This window comes from Aythya marila (assembly GCF_965140915.1).
Source record: "Aythya marila genome assembly, chromosome: 1".
NCBI lineage: Eukaryota > Metazoa > Chordata > Aves > Anseriformes > Anatidae > Aythya > Aythya marila.
Genome location: NC_139042.1, coordinates 43,593,963 through 43,613,247, shown reverse-complemented (window position 1 = coordinate 43,613,247; position 19,285 = coordinate 43,593,963). Strand labels below are relative to the sequence as shown.

General features: G+C 37.5%; 1 protein-coding gene across 3 annotated transcripts in view; it reads left to right on the top strand.

The window, feature by feature from the left end:
* Positions 1 to 19,285, top strand: part of TBC1D4 (TBC1 domain family member 4) — a 107,248-nt gene that overhangs the window by 55,844 nt on the left and 32,119 nt on the right. For all 3 annotated transcript variants that reach the window (XM_082774569.1, XM_082774570.1, XM_082774571.1), the window contains exons 2-8: positions 5,131 to 5,733; positions 7,186 to 7,275; positions 10,889 to 10,993; positions 13,782 to 13,914; positions 15,868 to 15,959; positions 16,757 to 16,867; positions 17,474 to 17,593. In XM_082774569.1, the coding sequence (XP_082630695.1) occupies positions 5,131 to 5,733; positions 7,186 to 7,275; positions 10,889 to 10,993; positions 13,782 to 13,914; positions 15,868 to 15,959; positions 16,757 to 16,867; positions 17,474 to 17,593 (1,254 nt within the window). The remainder of the gene's footprint in view (positions 1 to 5,130; positions 5,734 to 7,185; positions 7,276 to 10,888; positions 10,994 to 13,781; positions 13,915 to 15,867; positions 15,960 to 16,756; positions 16,868 to 17,473; positions 17,594 to 19,285) is intronic.

The window sequence follows — 19,285 nt, the reverse complement described above, 5'->3', positions numbered from 1 at the left end:
TCAGATCTATCGTGTTTCCCTAGAGTGAAATGTTGCCTCATTAATGTCATTATGGTGATCTTCTTACTTGCCTCTCACCTTAGTCTTTGTTTTTGCTGAACCAAGTTTTGGGGGCTGTGCTGTTCACACTGAGAGCTTTTGTGGGGCTTCTGGTACAGGTCCTGAAGAAGGACCTCTGCTCTTCTGTGTTCTGTTGGCTCTAAACATTGCTGAAGAGTCACTCTCAACTGTTAGCCTTGGAAAACATCTCAGTGCCTCAGATATAATCTCAATAATTCCACTAAATTACTGAGACTTAAAATTAATAACTACGAGCACATTTTCAAGAGTATTAAAGTTCAAATGGTACTGCTGTCTCCTGATAGATGTGTGCGTCTTTCAATATCCTGGAAGGGAGGAAAGCTCGTCTGATGCTCACATGTCCATTTTGCCTGGTATCAGTTTATTAATGCCTGGTATCAGTTTATTAATACCTGATAGAGTTTAGTATGCCTTCAGCTATTCAAGCATGAGGTCACTGCTGCAGCAGAGAAAGCTCTGTCTGTGTGCTGTTAAAACATATGTGAGTAAATGTTTTGTCTCGTTCCTTCATCAAGATAATACGCCATATCTACTTAGCTCTTTATGAAGCTTGTCAGAATTTCTGTTTGTTTTCTGGCAAATTTTCTCTTTTTTAATTGCCTGGTGATGTGTGTGCTCCTGGGTTTCTTGCTCTTTCTAGGGACCTTGTATCTTCTGTTTCAGGAGCTCCTTCTCTTCTTCTGTTAACCTTTCAAAGTGAAAAGCTAATGAACTTCTTACATTCTGTGGTCAATAAATACCATGCATTGTACAGTTAACATTTAGAATGTCAGTTTAAGATGCTTGTAATGTTAATTTGTATAGAAGGGAATACGTCTGTCTCTAACAAGCTTTCATTGTCTTCTTACTGTACTTTTTTTTTTTTTTTTTTCTTTTATTGCCTCCTTCTACTTCATGTAATAGTCTGCTACTCCTCATCAGTCTAGGGAAATTTCCTGAATGATAAATACAGGCATGTTGCTTTTGGTTCCTCCTCCTGCCTTGAGAACCACTGTCCCAGCAAGCCATTAGCTCCTACCTTTCAGCCTGAGCAGCCCTCTGCAACTCCCTCAGGGATGTAGTCATCTTCTCCTTCTCTACCTAGCAATGTTTGGAAAAGGGTGATAGGCCCTGAGACTGTGGGACTTGTCAACTCTTTTCCAGGACTAGCTCCGCTGGGTTTGTTGGGGCTGGAAGTATGCCTTTCACCCTGCAAATACACTGCCTATCCCCTTCTACACCAGTCTCCCAGCTTGAAGCAACTTTCCTCAAGGTTTAATGACAAAAAATCTGTCATTGTTTAATGTAAAATCTGTCAGTTATTTAAGTATTTTAAACTTTTTTTTTGTATATCAGTACATGCCAAAAAAAAATATGTGATAATTTGTTTAAACTTTTTGGTCTGCTATAGTTGCTGGTAGTTTATATCCAGGAAGATCTGCAATGACCCCATGGGCTTAAGGAATAAGAATCCCACTTCTCTCCTTTGCATGCCTAATTTCTTGGGTCTGCTGCAGGGAATTACTAGAAACTTGAAACACGTTAATAAGTTTTGAACATTTTAATGATCTATCTTCCAGATGTTACTAAACTGATTTCTAAAAATTTTAAGTGGTTTCATCCTGTTAATTCACTATTTTTAATGTCCATTCTGCTTACTCTCTTGTTAACTTTGCCCTGCAATTTCAACATTAATAGCTAATAAGCTAATATCTACATCCAAAAAAGTTACACAACTTTGATGGTGAAACTCTTATGACTGAGGCTTCTTGATATGCAGAGGAGCAAAATGTCAAGAAAAAAGCAAAACAAAACAAAACACAACCCTATACTGAATAAATATTTAAAAAGCCATGTTGGGGTGGTTGCTACCCCTGATAATTTTGTAACTTTCCCTGTATTTTGCATTTCAGGAAAACACATGCAAACTCTTGTTTAGATTCCACTTGACTGCAGTTATGGTGTTTTCCCAGGTCAAAACATTAAATGAAAAGATTTTAATCTGATAAGGTGCAAGTGTCAGCAAATGGCAGTGACGCTTAGTTCTTGACAGGTAACATGGTCCTGGAATGGAAGAAGGTCAGATCTAACCATGTAAGCTCGCTCATCAGCATTGGGATACTGTTATTCTTTTACTTTGAAGACAGTAAAATCCATGTGTATAAATACAGTATGACCTGAAACCTCTGCACTAATGCTAGGATCCCTCTATGTTGAAATGAAAATACTGTAGCTGTTCATGTGGTAGGTAGAAGCAAAAGCAATAGAGGGAGCAGGTATCATGAAACAGTAATTATGGCTCAAATACTAATCATTTGTAGGAGTGCTGCCAGCAGATCAAGAGAGGTGATCCTGCGCCACTACTCAGCCCTGGTGAGGCCAAACCTGGAGTATTGTGTCCAGTTCTGGGCTCCCCAGTACAAGAGGGACGTGGAGCTACTGGAGCGAGTCCAGAGGAGGCCTACGAAGATGATGAGAGAACTGGAGCATGTGGTGTACCAGAACAGGCTGAGAGAGCTGGGCTTGTTTAGCCTGGAAAAGAGAAGACTGTGGGGAGACTTCATAAATGTATATAAACATCTGAGGGGAGGGTATCGGGAGGATGGAGCCAGATGTGTCCAGTGACAGGACGAGAGGCAAAGGGCACAAACTGAAGCACAGGAAGTTCTGGCTGAATATGAGGGGGCACTTCTTTACTGTGAGGATGACAGAGCACTGCAACAGGTTGCCTAGAGAGATTGTGAGGTCTCCTTCTCTGGAGATACTCAAAACCCGCCTGGATGCCATCCTGCGCAATGTGCTCTGGGGTGACCCTGCTTGGCAGGGGGGTTGGTCTAGATGATCTTCAGAGGTCCCTTCCAACCTCAGCTGTTCTGTGATTCTGTGATTGAACAGTATACATTATATAGAAAAGACAGAAATAAAACCAAGCAGTACACAGCAGGATGGTAGTGTTTTGTTTTTAATAGGATTATAACTACATAAAACTCCATGTTTGTATCTGTGCGGGAGATTTCCAGGGATGGAGGGGATAGGGAATCCTACTGCGGTATATCTGGAAGTCTCTTGTCCCCAGCCTTTTTGGACATTTGTTGGCAGAAGAGGTTGGGATAGGATACATAAGGAGGCTCTCAGGTATTGTTTGTAAGACTTCAGAATTTCTTCTCCAGTCTCTATTGTGGAATTTACAAGCAAGTGACAAAACTTAGTTATTGGAGTGGTAGTCATGTCATGCTTTTTAATAATCCAAATAGCTGAATAAAGAGCTGGCATTGCTTAATCCAGTTGACTGCAGGGAAGATTTGCTTTTGAATAGAATTATTGTTTGTCACTATACTTTGAATAAAGTATAAGTGAATTGTACTGTATCACATTCTGGATTTTAAAAAGGGAAATTTAATTAAAATTCAGCTAGCTTGTGAACTTTGCTAAAATCAAGAGTGAAGGGATTTAAACTCTATAGCGTCTTTAAGCACAAACCATTGAAAGAATGAGAATAAAAATATTCAGTGAAAAAGATGTATCTCAGAAGATGAATCAGCATGAGATTTGTCCATGTCCAGCTGAGCTGGACAATGGTAAATGGCAATGCTGGACAGTGGGCAACGGTAAAGCAGTCATTAGTGAGAATGAGTAAAAAGATTAAGTACAGTCTACTGCCAGCACCATATCAAGCCTAACTTTTCACCTTGTTGAAAACTGAGATGATGATGTCTATAGGGACAAAAGCCAAATGGTCAGTAGAACATGGAGTAATTTCACTTTATTTTGAAGCAAATGAAGCGGAAGCAGGTTTGAGTTGAGGAGAAGTGTGTAATGGGATATGGGGGTTAAGACGAGGTAATTTTCTACTATGACTTGCAAAAGTATTGGCTTATAAGATCACTGCCTTATTAGCAAGTTCCAGATGGTATCGTGACTGGAAGAAAGAGATACTGTAGGAAACATGGTTTATTTACTAAGGTGTGACTTCAGAGTTATCTTCTTTTTTTTTTTTTTTTTATCTTTTTCTTTTTTTCCAAAATCTTAAAAGACATTTTCAAATATTATACAAGTGAGGGAAGGCTGTGTGGTGTACAACATACACTATTTATTGATTGTTGGATTAGGCAAGCATTGAGAACTGACTTTTGTGGTGAAACTAGGGTAGATATCATCCCTTGATCTCATTGTAACTAGCAGCCTTCCAAATGTGTGTGCCATGATACCATTCATTATTTTGTCTGCAGAGGTGAGACCTGGGTTAAGCAGGGGTGGGTACTGTTGAAAGAGGAACTAGAATCACTCTGTCACCTGTCAGTAGCGTTGGATGAGTGTAGGCTTTCTTCAGTGAAGGCACAATGTAAAAGGAGCTTGCATATTAAATATGCTGATACGGAAGGCAGACATCCTTCAAAGTGATTCGGATAAAATGGAGGAGGAGCCTCGTGGCCTTAAAAGACTGGGTGATACAAGTCTGAAATGGAGAGTTTCCGCTACAGTGATGTGCAGTTTGGCCTTCAGGGCTCTCTCAGTTGTACGTGGTACTTCTGTAACATTTCCGTATGCTTGTTGTCTGTATTACAAAATTGGCAGTTGAAACTGATGGGCATTACCAGTCTCTCTCCATCAACAAAACGTGGTTTCCACAGCTGTCCTAGGAACAGAATGTCTGGCTCTGCAAAATGAAAGTACAGAAACAGTGATGGCCCTCTGCAAAACACATCAGCAAGAGACACTGATGTGGGAAGAGGGCTGCAAAAGAGAACGCAGTATAAGTAAAAGGAGAAAAAAATATGTAGACATTTGTCAGTAGACTCTAAGCTCATTGCTCTGGTAATTTAAAACCTTACATTCTAAAACAATTTATAGTATTTTTACTGAAACTTTTTTGCTTTGTTCCCACTTCATTTTAAATTTTGCAGAGGCAATTTCTGTACTATGTTTATATTGTCAACCAAGAAGCTAGTGCACTGTACTGAAGAAATAACCTGTGAGAATATTTACAGTAACAATTTTTTTTTGGGGGGGATACCACTGTCTATTATCTCATTTGTGTCTGCTAAAGGGATATTTTAATCTACCCCTTAGGTTCCTGATGTCATCAGCAGCATAAGACAAGTCTCCAAAGCAGCACTGAAAGAAGATGCCAAACCAAGTAAAGACAGTGAAGATGCCTTCTATAACTCTCAAAAATTTGAGGTCTTGTACTGTGGAAAGGTGACAGTGGCTCACAAGAAGGCTCCCTCATCATTAATTGATGATTGTATTGAGAAATTCAGCCTTCATGAGCGTCAGCGCCTGAAACTATTAAATGAACAGCGGAATAATGAGTCGAGTTTGGACTTACCCCTGTGTGAAGGAAACGTGCCAGCTTCTCCACTAGATAGCCCATTTGAGGAGCTGGAGAGCCCAAATAACACCACAGGACATGCTGCAATGTTTACAATTGGCAGCCAGACCAACTTGACCAACCTGGCCAGCGCACGTAGCTCCTTTCCAGAGCGAATTTTAGAGGACTCTGGCTTTGATGAGCAGCAGGAGTTTCGTTCCCGGTGCAGCAGTGTCACTGCAGTTATGCAAAGAAGGGTTCATGATGCAAACCTGAAAATACAGCCACGCAGAAGACATGCAAGTGCACCCAGTCATGTTCAGCCCTCTGATTCTGAGAAGAACAGGACAATGTTGTTTCAGGTGTGTCCTAGGATGAGTGATTTCATGTTGTTTTTGTACAACACCTTCACCTGTGCAGTTTGAAGCTGAGACAAGTTTTCCAAGACTTATCTTACATGGATTATTTTACATCTCATTTTAGCATGGATTCAGTATAGTTTAATGATTTGTCAGAAATATTTATGGATATGTTCATAAATGATTGGAACACAATTAGGAACAACACTTTAAGGAAACCAACATGACTCATGAGCACAGGTAAATTTTAAGAAAAAGGAATTGCTCATGGACAACAAGAACAGAGTTTCAAGGGGCAGAGCTGACTTTCATATGTGATTCTGGTTCATCTGTGCTGGTGAGATCTAGGACTTAGCTGAAAAAAGTATTTTATTCAAAAAGATAATCCATGAAAATTTCCTCATGAACAAATCATCTTTTCTGTATGATTAAAAAGAAGCCCCGAAGTTCACAGCCTTATGTTTGAGCCAGCTCCTTTATAATTTGTTCTGATGTCAAACTGTTCTCATCTGTCTTTCCCAGATGAGTAGTCAAATGTCTCTGCTTGCACTGAAGGTTTCTTGCTTTAGACCTCAGAGTCCTTTCTTCTCTTGCCTGATTTGTATTTGACATCTTCAGAGCTTGTACTGAGAAAACAAAAGGACACATAGAGGAGGTGACCCATAAAAGGAAAGATCTTTGGAACTTAAAATAACAGGGAGCTAAATGCTTGAGTTTTGTCATTCGATTTGCATTAAAGATCATTCTTGCCTTTCATTCTCTTGGGGAAATGCTAACTGAAGTGAGAATGCATTGCCCTTTGGAAAGCCGTAGCTATCCCTGGTAATGAAAAGGATTTAGCTATAAAACTCCTGAAGCTCTGTGGAGTAAGTTCCATATGCTTGCAAAGCAGTTTGGGAAAGCTGAAGGGTTTGTAGCAGAACCTCCACTTTCTCAGTCAGAATTGTTACAGAAACTTAAAGTATCACCTTAAGATCAGCATAGTTTCTCAGTTGATCTATGGAATAGCTGTTATGGTGGTGGGTTTGTGTTGAATCAAAACTACCCACAAATTGTGTAGTTCTGCTGATTTCTGTATTGGACCTTATAATTTAGCCACACTGTTTGCTAAAGGTTTTGATATTATCTGCCAAGAATGTGATCTTTTGACAAAAATAACTCAAAATGATAAAGGGGGAAAAAAAAAAAAGAACCCCAAAGCCTCTTTCCAAATCTTTTTCCTATTGAATTGAGTGTATTGTTCTTGCTGAAATACTCTTGCTCAATCGAGGCTAAATTATGGCACCCTTATTCCTGCTGAGTAAGCTGGTATGCTGAAGGTACTTTATGTGAACAAGAAAGGGCTAGATTTTGACATTTTTGTTGCTGCTGACACTGTGCCCTGTGCCTCCAAGACAGTCATAAACTAGACTTTCTTATTTTTCTCCTTTTTTTTTTTTTTTTTTTTTTTCCAAGGTTGGAAGGTTTGAAGTTAACCTCATCAGTCCAGACACCAAATCTGTTGTGCTTGAAAAGAATTTTAAAGATATCTCCTCATGTTCTCAGGTAAGCATTAATAAGAAGCAGCGTATAGATTATCAGAAGAAAATGAATTGATTTGTTCTTCTGCTTGGTTGCCTTGCTAACATATAGAAAGCAGAAAAAAAAAAAGAAATGTGGAGGTTTTTCTTTTTTAGCATTTTGTCCTGATCTCCTTTATTCAGTCTCAAAGGCTACTTTTAAATAGTTTATCCTCTTTGTATAAATCACAATAAATGAAAATAGATTGCTGATTTACCCCATTTGCTCCTTAATTTAAAAATAGGGGGGATTTGGGGAGATTGTGCAGGTTTGTGATACAAACCCTGCATCATGTTTGACAGCAAAATATTACTGACTTCTTTGGGGAGTACAGCAGAAGAAATTGGATATTAAATTATGATTGCTTCATAAGCAGCTGCAGCAGACTAGAAGTGGTGATGACAAAAAATTATAATAGTGAGAGCTGTTATTCAAATCAGGATTGCACTCATCTGGTATCAGTTTCAAGTAGATATTGCACAAAAATTATGCAATGTCATTCCCAAAGAGCTTAAATACAGAAAAGATGAGCACAGAATAATCAATGTAAGATGCAGTAGTGGTAACTTTGATCGTTGGTCAGAAAGCAAAGTATAAACTGTTCTGCTTTGTGAGAGCATTGGATTTAATTTGGAAGTAGCTTGATCTCCATTTAGGATGCCCTGGGAGTGCTGTCTCTGAATTGCTGATCTGAAAACCTCTGGAGTGAAGGGAGGAGAGCATCAGATCAGTCCTCCAGAAAAACATCAGTTTTTCCAGAAAAACATCGTTTCTTCTGGAATATATTGTAATAGCTGAACCTAGTTTTCTCCAGTATATATGTGTCTCATAAAAAGTGAAACATCAGGACTGAGGGATTTTTCTTTCTGTCTTGTAGTTCATCAGCTGTTACTTCTGGTACTCTCTGTTTTGAGGTCTTTTTTTTTTTTTTTTTTTTTTTTTTTTTTTTTTTTTTTGCCTTTCACCCCCAAGTGCTTTCATTTTAATGCTAATAACAAATCTGCTCTTGCATAACTCTGCTACAAATGCTAATTCAAATTAAGAACTGGTCAGTACTTCTGAATCAAGTGGAGCCTTAAACTACCAACTATAGGTCCAGGCCCTTATGTAGAGTCTAACTACAGCTCATGTTGCTGCTGAGAGTGAAGAAAGGCATGTGCAAATACAGAATGGAACAATGATCAAACAATTGCTTACTAATAACTTTATAATAAATGCAGATCAGAAAGATTCTCACAGCAGTGGTATGGAAAGCAAAACTTGCAGATGGTTAAGTCTTCCTTCCACCTGCCCCCCTTTATGGGTGCACTGAACTCAGTTAAAGTGACACTTGAATTTTACATGCTTGTAACAGGCAAACAAACGTCCTAAGTGCAGAAAACATTTTTCAGCTAACTTTAAAGTGTGATGGAGACCAGCAAGACCATTGTAGATGTTTGACACCTAGCTTTTCCTTCAGTAAAAGAACTGTATGCAGTCAGTAGTGTCAGGTAATGCTGCCTGTTGGGTTTTGGAGGTGGAAGATTTCACTTTCATTTGGAGCAAAGCTTTTGTTATTTTGCATGCTTGAATAACTCAAACAGGCACTGACAATACTGTGGGTTTCTCATTTAATGCAAGAGATACTTTAGAGAAGGCTTTTTTTCTTTTTCTTTCTATGTTCAATAGAAATGAAACATTTAATTTGTTCAAGGCTAAGGATTTGGTTGCTCATCAGTCTTTCTTTTAAGAATACAGTGCTAGCCACAGGGCTTCTCTGTTGTGGATTTATGGGGAAGTGATTTACTGCATATTGTGAGACTGCAGCTTAGCAATGTTTGTTCTTCTGAGCTTTAAGAATGATGAAAAAGAGATGTTCTCTTTAGCTTGCATTCTGGATTCTTTTAGTCTAGCCTAATAAATTTATTTTATTCTATAACTTAAGTATGGTCGATTGGCTGCATTTAATTCATTATCCACATTTTTGCATAATTGTCAAAGCAGCAGAATGGATGATAAACCCCTGTGTGTGCTGGGGAGCTCAGCTATCAGACAGCTTTAGAAATTTCCTTGTTTCAGCCTTGCTGACCTTGAGAGAAATGAGAAAAATGAGAAAGGTGCGTGTTCTTTTGGCATGACGAGCCAGGCCATCCCCCCCTCTTAAAGAAAAAGTGGTGGAGTTACTGTTAATGGTACTTACAGCTTCAGTGGTGCAAGTGTCAAGTCCTTCTCCCCACCACTTGTTCTCCTGTGCAGCCTGACAAATCTGACAGCAGGAAATATGTTCAGGCACTGTCAGCAATGAGAGAACCAGCATCTCTTCCATCCGCCTTAAGTGAATACAGTTTTCTTGCAAAACAAGGCAACAGTTCACCCTGACAGAGATGAACATATGCATATACATCTGTTCTTTTTCATTTTATGCCTTTGAAGGCTTTGCATGTTAGAGGAAAATGGGTTCAGTTAAACTGGAATTGATGTGGACTACAGTAAAGTAATGGCATTTGTGCCATCATAGGTGGTCTCTGCACTTAAGTTTTGCCTAAGCAACACAAATGTAACCTCTGGAATTTTGTTTTCAGTTTTAAAATCTACTGGGATTAGTGACAATATGTTCAGACTGTCACGTAGTATGTTACCAATTTTGTCTAGAGTGTTTTCTGTACACACAGGCAAGTTGTTTTGCCTCCTCCCCTCTTTTGCTATATAGGTGTTTTCTTTGGAGATAGATCCAAGCAGCTGAGTTCTCCTTTCTGTTGTATTTGAACTTGAGGAATTAGGCTTTCTTTTGGAGAGAATCTGCTATTACCATACTTAGATGATAAAAACATTGGCAAGAGCTTTAACAATAGTGAGTCATGTTCCATGAATCGAGACTGGGAATATAGTGCTTCTTAGGAAGCAGCTCTCTTTGATCTTCTCAGTGCTGTTTTTAGCAAGGCAACATTCCTTCTCAAGCAGTTAGACTAGCAGTTAGATCTTGAAATAAAACATCGGTAGTAATGAGTAGTAATTCTTGAAACTTCTGGTATGTAACAGTCTCAAAACAAAGAATTTATGAATCCAGTTGGAATTCTACATCCCACCGCTCATTCTATGCTCCTTTTGGTGTAGTCCAGGTTTACATTACAGGAAAGAGAAGATCTGTCACTACTTTGATGCTCCTCCAGTCCCATGTTTTAGTGTGGGCTCACAAAAAAAAGTGAAAAGCTGTCCAGCTTTCACTGCAGAGGCAATTCCAGATACAGCCTAGGACTGTTTCGTTGGCTGCCCTGAAAATTCCATTTTCCTAATAGAGGACATTCAGATCCAGATTTATTGCTGTATGAGTTTTGTTTAGTTCATATAGAGAGCTCTATGTACCTTCTTAATGCGAAAAAAAAAAAACCAAAACCAACAATTAATGAAAAATTAATTGTTGTAGTTGTGTAATAGATCATTAGGAGGATGTATTCATAGTTTCTCAAATTTTTGTGTTGGCAAGTGTTGGAGTCTACTTTTTATAGACTATTTTTTGCTTCACTTTGGAAACCAAATGTGTTTGTAAAGTAGTTCATTACTGATGTTTTTAAGCTCTTTTAAACTCATATTTTAACTTTTTTTTTTTTTTTTTTTTAAGGGTATAAAACATGTTGATCACTTTGGCTTCATTTGCCGGGAATCTGTTGAACCTGGGTTAAGCCAGTATGTTTGCTACGTGTTCCAGTGTGCAAGTGAGTCTTTGGTGAGTATTAAAGTTAGCTATCCTAACTTTTCCAACAAAGCACGTCTAAAGCATTTCCTAAGCCATGGGAGTCTCTGCTCTGCTATATCAGCTGAGCCTCAGTGGTGACATGTTCTAAGGTGTGAGATCTCAACTATGACTTTGAAAATAAGAAAAAACCCACACACATTCTGTTCATGTATAGCCTTATCCTGGTACTCTGCTGATGTGTTTATTAGTAAGAAATGGAAAAAAGTCCAGATGGATGAGTTCACACGCAGGCTGTAAGCATATTTGGACTTTGTATTTTATTTTAACTCTAGCATTTCTGCTTGTTGAGATACTTGGTTGCCCATTAAATATACAATTACATGTATTGTTAACAAAGATGATGTTAAAACCCAAAAAGACTTTTCAGGGTAGGGTTTCTACTACTGGCCTGATCCTGCATGTGGCTTCTGTATTTTCGCTGTGGTCTCTCTTGTTCCTCAGGAGAGGAAAACAACAGCATCTGGTCAAAGAAGCAGAAAACCTAAGTTCACACATGTTACATGTGGATGTATACAACTAAAAAGTCCAATGGGCATTTGATGAAGTATGTATCAATGAGTTGAGGATTACAGTGACAGTGATTTAACTGGTAGAGATAGCTTAATAATGTGAGACATACAGGAAATTATTTTGGCTACTGCATGTTTATTTTGAACTCTGACACTTAAAAAGAAGTTGGTTTCTGTTCTGAAACATATTTGCTACTTATTGCTGTGCTAACATCTGTTAACTCTTTCAACTAAACTTATAAATCATCTTTCTACCTAGCTGCAAATGTGATTTCTAAATCCAGTAGCCAACTTGAGAGTTGATAGATTTATGTCAGTAAAGCTTCTAACAAATAATGTCCCTAGGTGTACTATGGTAGCTGAGGCTGTGCTTTTATCAGGATAAGAGTTCGTTATGGGATCAGATGACTCTTTGTACTAACATGAAATGTTACACCTAACTTATTGATAAATCTGGCCATGAATAATTCAAAGATGCTTAAAATGTGGTGTATAAAGAAACCACATATCTATGAATACTTTTACATAGTCAGCTACTGCTGTATGTGGGTATGTCCACATTGCAATACAAAATGAACAAATTCTTTGACACTAGCAGCAGTGCAGAGCTGTAAAAAACAAGAGCTGTCTGGATTCTACACTGCCATACTATGTTAGTAGTCTTGTGTGTATTGGCTCTAAACCTAACTGCAGTCTGTGCTACACTTCTCATGATTTCAGTGTGGTCAGAATCTATGTGCTTAGCACTGTCCTGTGTATCTTCCATTCAAGATATCTTTGCTACCTTACATTTAAGAATTACACCAACATTGCAAGATGGACATTCATATTTCAACGGCCTTCCGTATTGCTTAGAAGAGAACATTCAGGAACTACTTGTAGTGCTTAAAACTCTTATCAAAAATCAGGCCACAATTAATGCAAGTTTCCATGTTCAGGTGCCTTTATTTTTATTTTGTTTGTGCAACTGACAGGCGTTCAGAAAAGCTGGTATATTTTTAATGTTAAACTGCATGATTTTTGTCTCACGTATTTCAGCTTTCTTCAACCTTTTTCTACAGTGTGTAAGGTAAGATCAGGGACATGATCCTAAAGTAGAATACATTTCTTTTCAAAGGTTGTCTTCACTCTTGCCTCCTTCTTTCCATGCTAATGCAAAGACATGGGTAAACAGCTTTTAATAAGGATTGTGTTGCCCTAAAATACAAACACGGAAACTCCAAGTGCTTTGTAGTATATTTGAATGGGTGAGGAGAAATCCTGTCAACTTTTGACCTTTCTATGTGTGGGAACATAGCACTACTGTATTTATGGTAGTGGAAGAGAAAAGATCAAGGCAGACACAAGGTAAGTTAGCAATAGTTATAGATGAGTTATTGGTTGCAGTAAAGCTGGTGGCCAGTCTAGTAGTTTTTTAAACCTGGAAAAAGGTGAACTCCTCTGGGAAGCTTCTGGCTGCCAGCAGGAGAGGTCTGTGGGGTTTTGGGCTAAAATATTTGAGAAGGAGTAAGTGCAGTATACAGGAGAAACTTGAAGCTAAAGAAAATAAATGATTTTTTTTTTTTTTTATTTAGTCAGTAACCTTGAGTTGCTGCAGTATGATTTACAAAATCACACTTTCTAAGTGAACTTTAAGATGGTGAGCATCCACACAACTCATATTTCAGTACAGACTATGGAAATGCAGCTTCTCAGAGAACCTTTTTTTCATGCCAAAGAGGTGGTGCAGTTGAACAGTAGAATCTTGGCAATGTAGTCTGAGATCCTTGCACAACGAGTACATGATAAAGTGCTTTCCCAAACTGTGGTTTTATTATCATTTTTACTATTAATGGAAATTTATTGTACAGCTCTGAAGCTCCTTTCAAGTATACTGACAGATGAGTTTCTAGGCACCTTTATTCTTTAGGTGCCTATGCATGCAGATTTTGAACATATCCCAGATGCAATGGGAGCTAGATGTGGAGTCCCTTCTAAATACAGGTGTCTGTCTTCCATTCTTATATGTCCATTTACCTTTTGAAGTTCTTTACATTGCTAAGTCCTCTTTCAGAAAACAGCTGAAAGCTGTTAACACCTCATTTACCTTCAGAGAATAGGCTGGGGATGCAACCTTGATCTCTTTAGAAAACAGCAAACATTTTTTTTGATTGCAAAGCACCTGTTTCTGATGTGATTTGTAAGCCTTATTTGATGTATATAGCGTGGGTTTTTGTTTATATGCTGTCTTTTTGCTCCTTCTCCTTTAGGTTGATGAGGTAATGCTTACCCTGAAACAAGCCTTTAGCACTGCTGCAGCTCTTCAAAATGCCAAGACACAGGTTAAACTGTGTGAGGCCTGCCCAATGCATTCATTGCACAAACTTTGTGAAAGAATTGAAGGTAACAGCTGAGTTTATTTTTTATTTTATTTTTTAAAATTTTGTTTATTCTAGAATTATCATGCTATCATAATAGCGTCATACTATCATCATTATCATGTTCAATTTAATTATATCAGTTGTGCGCTTTCAACTTATGTGATGTAAGAACAGAGGGAAAAGTATCCCAATAAGCAGGTCTTACCATCACTTTCCACTCTGTACAATTAAATGAAGGTGACTGTAATAATGCTATTGCAACTAAGTGTAGTACAGCCTGTATTATATATACATACTCTTTCATTGTCATACTTCTCTTAAACTTTGAGAGCCAAAAAAACCAACAGCTCTTCCTTTTGTTATCCTGAAGATGCATTCTTTCAAAATGGGTCATAAAAAGACAGTGTTGATCAAGAAATGGTCTTTCTTTCTCATGTGTTCCTTCCTTCCTCTGTGTTGATTTTTTTTGCCTTTTTTTTTAACTTAAAACAAAAACTTTTTTGTTTTCATTCTCTTATATACTTCAAAGCCTGGTTTCCTTTCTATTATAGGACATAAATTAAGATAGACGATTAATATCTAATAAAGTCAAGGCAAATGACCTGACTTTTCAAATGTGAATCCACAACCCTTTTTGGTTTCTGTAGAAGTGAGATATGCTAGAACCTCTGCAAAATACAAGATAGAATTCTAAAAATATTAATTGCAGGATCCTATTTTTTGTAGCCTGATATGTCTCCTGGTAAAATGTTGTATGCAAAAAAAAAAAAAAAAAAAAAGGGCAAGTATGTTATGATGATCTTGTATCTTCTGGTCTGGTTGCAATGATGATGGTAATTACCAGCTCTCCCATTCATCAAAAGTCAATATTGCTACTTATCTCCCTCTGGTGGATGAAAAAAAAGCGCCTATAAAATTCTAGCAGAGAGGCATTCTTTCAAGCTTGTAACTGATACATTTTCTGAGTTCAGAAAAAGGCATTCAAAGGCATTAACTGGAAAAGTCTTCTGTAAATGGAAAACTACAGGAGCTGCTGTATAAGGCAGCATCAGTATCTTGAATATGGGCACTTGCAAGACAGGGTCAACTATCTGGTATCAAAATATATATATATTTTTTTAGGATAAAAAGTTGAATACAAAGTTTAAGAAATTTGTATTATGTTAGTTACTGACTGAAAGATTTTAGTGTCCTTTTCATTTTATTTTTCTTCTTGGTTTAGAATCTACAAATTTATCATAATGAAACCCAGGACTTCATGGCTTTTGAAAATCTTTATCTGCTCTGATTGCAATTATGTATGAATGATATCTACCTTGGGTGGAGAAACATATATTTTCATCTGATTTGCTGTTTTTTTTTTTTTTTTTTTCTCCTATTTTTTTTTTTTGATTCCTAGAATAAGGTCTGTAAGCAAATGTAGATTTTATCAAAAATAAGAAATTATTATTATTATTTTAATGTATTGCTTTTATTCTGCTCTTGCTTTTAATGTGATGTCTTCTCTTCTCTGGTGGTATGACCTGCACCGCTTCTTTCCTTGTCTAGAAATTCATATAACCTTTCAATTAAAAGCCTCTGAAAGCTGTTTAGTATCTTGTGCAATGAGTAACTTTCAAGTTAGATCCCTGATTTGTTTCTCTCTTCCTCCCATCCCATACAGATGTCAGGCTTCTGTCATAGTGATCTCTTGGTACTAGGATGGCAGATGTCAGTGGGGTAGAGACTGCAACCTTATACTCAGGAGCCAGCTGCTTAGCTGCTGTTAGTTCTATTTTTACTGCTAACGAAATAAGAAAACATATGGTTTAGCAAAACCTGAAGTATCTTGTATCAAGTACACCACAGATATCCTAATATCATACATCAAACTTTTTTGAACTTAAATGCAAGTTTATAGTTATTAATTTTTTTTGAAGTGTTTTGAGAGATCGTTTGGGAGTCTAGAAGCTTTACTTTTATTTTCTCTTCTCAGGGCTTTATCCACCAAGAGCCAAGCTAGTAATCCAGAGACATCTGTCATCACTAACTGATAATGAGCAAGCAGACATTTTTGAACGTGTTCAGGTAATAAGCTGGAAGCTGTTGTTTCAATTTTGAAGAAGACCATGACAAAATGAACTAAACATTTTTTGGTTTTGTTTTGTTATGCCGTTGATCTAGAATTTACTACTGTTCCACCAAACACCATACTGAAATAGCATGATCCAACCTAATCTAATGTACGGTACACTGCTTTCAGTAAAGTTTTGGTTTCCAAATCTACTGAAACTTTCTGTGTACATACACATGAGATTTTTAATTTTTTTTCCCTAATCTTAGTTCATCTGTAAACATTTTCTTCCTGCCTGAAAGTGATGTGGAAATGAGTTGAGTGTAGGGGAGACATGAAGGTGTCAGGCAGATGGTGAGCATTTTCAGAAGATCTCATTTGACTTAAATTCTGAGGCAAAATGGTGTATACAGATGTACTCAAGTGGATAAACTACACAATAATTTAGGCTTCTAAAGGCTACGCTGTTTTCTAGTAGCCTCTAGAAGGGAATACCTGTTTGATTTATGTGGGTTCTTTATTCCATTTATAAGCTTAGACAGTGACAGACAACCTTTGAAAACAAAACATGTAGTCGTAAGACCCCCTTCCCTCTACATCCTGTAACATTCTCCATATGGAAATTTTTGGTCTGTTTTACTTAGGAGTATGAAAGCACACAAATGATGGTGTAATACAACACATTAATTGTGTACTCTGGCATCTGGAGTGTAAATATATTAACTTCAAAGAATACATACATATGGAAATGAAAATAAGCAAATCATGACTTGAAAGACAACTTTTTTGTTTTCTTTGCTGTTCTTGACAGAAAATGAAGCCTGAAAATGACCAGGAAGAAAATGAACTTGTGATCCTACATCTACGCCAACTCTGTGAAACTAAGCAGAAAACACACGTTCACATTGGTGAAGCACCGTCGGTAAAGCTGAATTTTGTATTATTTCTCTCCCTCTTTTACATCCTATTCAAATGCAACCCTGAATACCAGCAGGGACACTGCTAGAGTTCATCAGGGACAGCTGAAGCTGGGTATTGTAATTGAGAGAGAACTATGAAATAGAAGTGATTTGATTTGATTTACTGTGGCATTTTTATTTTTTTTTTTTTAAGTTTGGAGGCAGAAAGGGAGAGGAAAAAGATAAGCAATTATTTTTAGATCTCAGTTTCTTTACAGTGTGAGGATACCACTTTTTCTTTCCTTTTCCTTCCTCCCTGATCCCTACTCTCAAACACTCATTCCTAGGGAGAATAAAATAAGAACGAAGAGGGCAATGGCTTCAGTTTAAACTACAAGCTTATCTAGCAAAGGAAATGGATAACAATGTTGTTAAATTGATATGCCTTTTCATGATAGTCTTTAGCGATTAAATGTTCCTTTAACTACTACTTTTTTTTTTTTTTTTTTTTTAATAAAGGCCAAGGATGCATTGTTTATTATGTAACTTGGTGCAGCTCTAGTCTTTGGAGGTCTGCAATTGCAAAAAGAATTGCCAAAGCTGAACAGTGTCCTTGTTCTTTTCAACAGATTACTTCTAACAGTGCAATTCCAGAAAACACCACCAGTGGTGGCAGGTTTAAACTTGACGTTCTGAAAAACAAGGCCAAGAAATCCTTGACTAGCTCTCTGGAAAATATCTTCTCAAGGGTAAGATTAACAATTCATTGTCAGCAGTTCTCCCTGATATCCTTGACAGTAAAATCCTGTCAGATTTTTTTTCCCTCAGTCTAAATACTTTATGAAGCTAGATAACTGTTTTGAAATCTGAGGGTTACAGCTGGGCTTATGGTGTCTTAACAATGCTAGAAAGCATATGGTAAGGTCACACACAGAGGAAAAAAGTGACTTTCTGAAAAATGAGCATTCATTGTATGTGGCAAGTGAATTAGCTGAGCATTATCAGATGTTTTGTTTCAGAAAAAAAAAAAACAACCTACTCAAGATGGTTTTTATGATCCCATAAAGGGATATATTACCTATTTTTGAAAGCGAATAAATGTCTTTATAGAAACCAGAGATTTTTGTTATTCCGAGAATTAACATTGCCTCTTATATCTAAAAGCTCATGTTGGTCATTAACAATTTTTGGACAGTAGTAGCAAAGTAGTCCTTCTGCAGGAAAAAAAAAAAAAAAAATTAAAAAAAACCACTGACTTTATTTAAAAAAAAAAAAAAAAAGAAAAGAGTTATTCCTCATATCAGTGCTGCTAACTAGATGTAGTGTGGATAATTGTTGGGAATTTCTCATATTAATTAGCCTTTTAACAAAGAAATCTAAATTGTAAATTTTGCTTACTGTCCCTTGCTTAGGAGGGAGAATCCTAAAAGCAGAAAAGAAGCGTATAAAGGAGTAACTGAAGAAGGCTGGGTGCCTGGGATCCTGTATGGTGTTACAGAGAAGGTGCAATGAGCTGTGATATTAAATGACTATGTCCAAGTATAGTTCGAGCAGTGAAGTTAAGCTTCTTCTGCTAGTAATTTTAAAAATACCATGTGAAATCAAGGCTTAAGACACTTTTCCTGCAGCTTGTATGGGCATGTCATAAAGTAACCTGCAATCTTGAGATGCCACAGATGTTCTCTGTAAAAGAGGCAAAACACCATTTGCCAGGGACAATCCTTAGAACAGCTTGTACTTAAGGTTAAGGGTGAATTTCACCTAGGGCTAAAGCTCACCTGGTCAAACAGGGCTTATCTTTTGTGGCAAATTTTGCACACTGGGAACTTGATTTGAGTATGGAGAGAGAGAAAATGAGAGACGTTGGTCAGAAGATATGGATATTTTCAGCAGTCTGAAATATCATCGAATGGTGACAGCTAAAGTCATGCTTCTACTGAGTCTCATTTCCTTTCCATGTCTAAAGGACATGTGACTGGAAAGTGATCTAGCTCTGATGGTGGGGCACTAACCCTGCAGTCATTGTGGAAAAGGTGAACATCACTGGGAGCATCCCAGTAAAGCAGCCCTGCTGTATATGGACGCAGTTCTGTGATCATGTGAAAGAAAAATCATCTAGAAGTAATTCACCGCTGAAGTTGAAATCTCTCTAAGGGGAGACAACTTATCTATTGTTTTTGATATAGTTTGTTCCTTTCTCACTCGTAGGATCTCTGAGCCATGCTACATGTTACAGTACAAGGTTCTATTTAGTCTGTGATCTAGTTTAAGAGGACACCCAAATCTGCACTAGGGCTGTTTTAAGTTGCCTGTTTATGAAGCAAACTTGCTGCAGCGAGAAAGATTGTCTCATCTTTTGCTAGAGATCAGGAATAGCAGTATATTGCAGTGAATCATAATGCACACACAGGGATCATCACCGCAGATTCATTTAAGGGTTA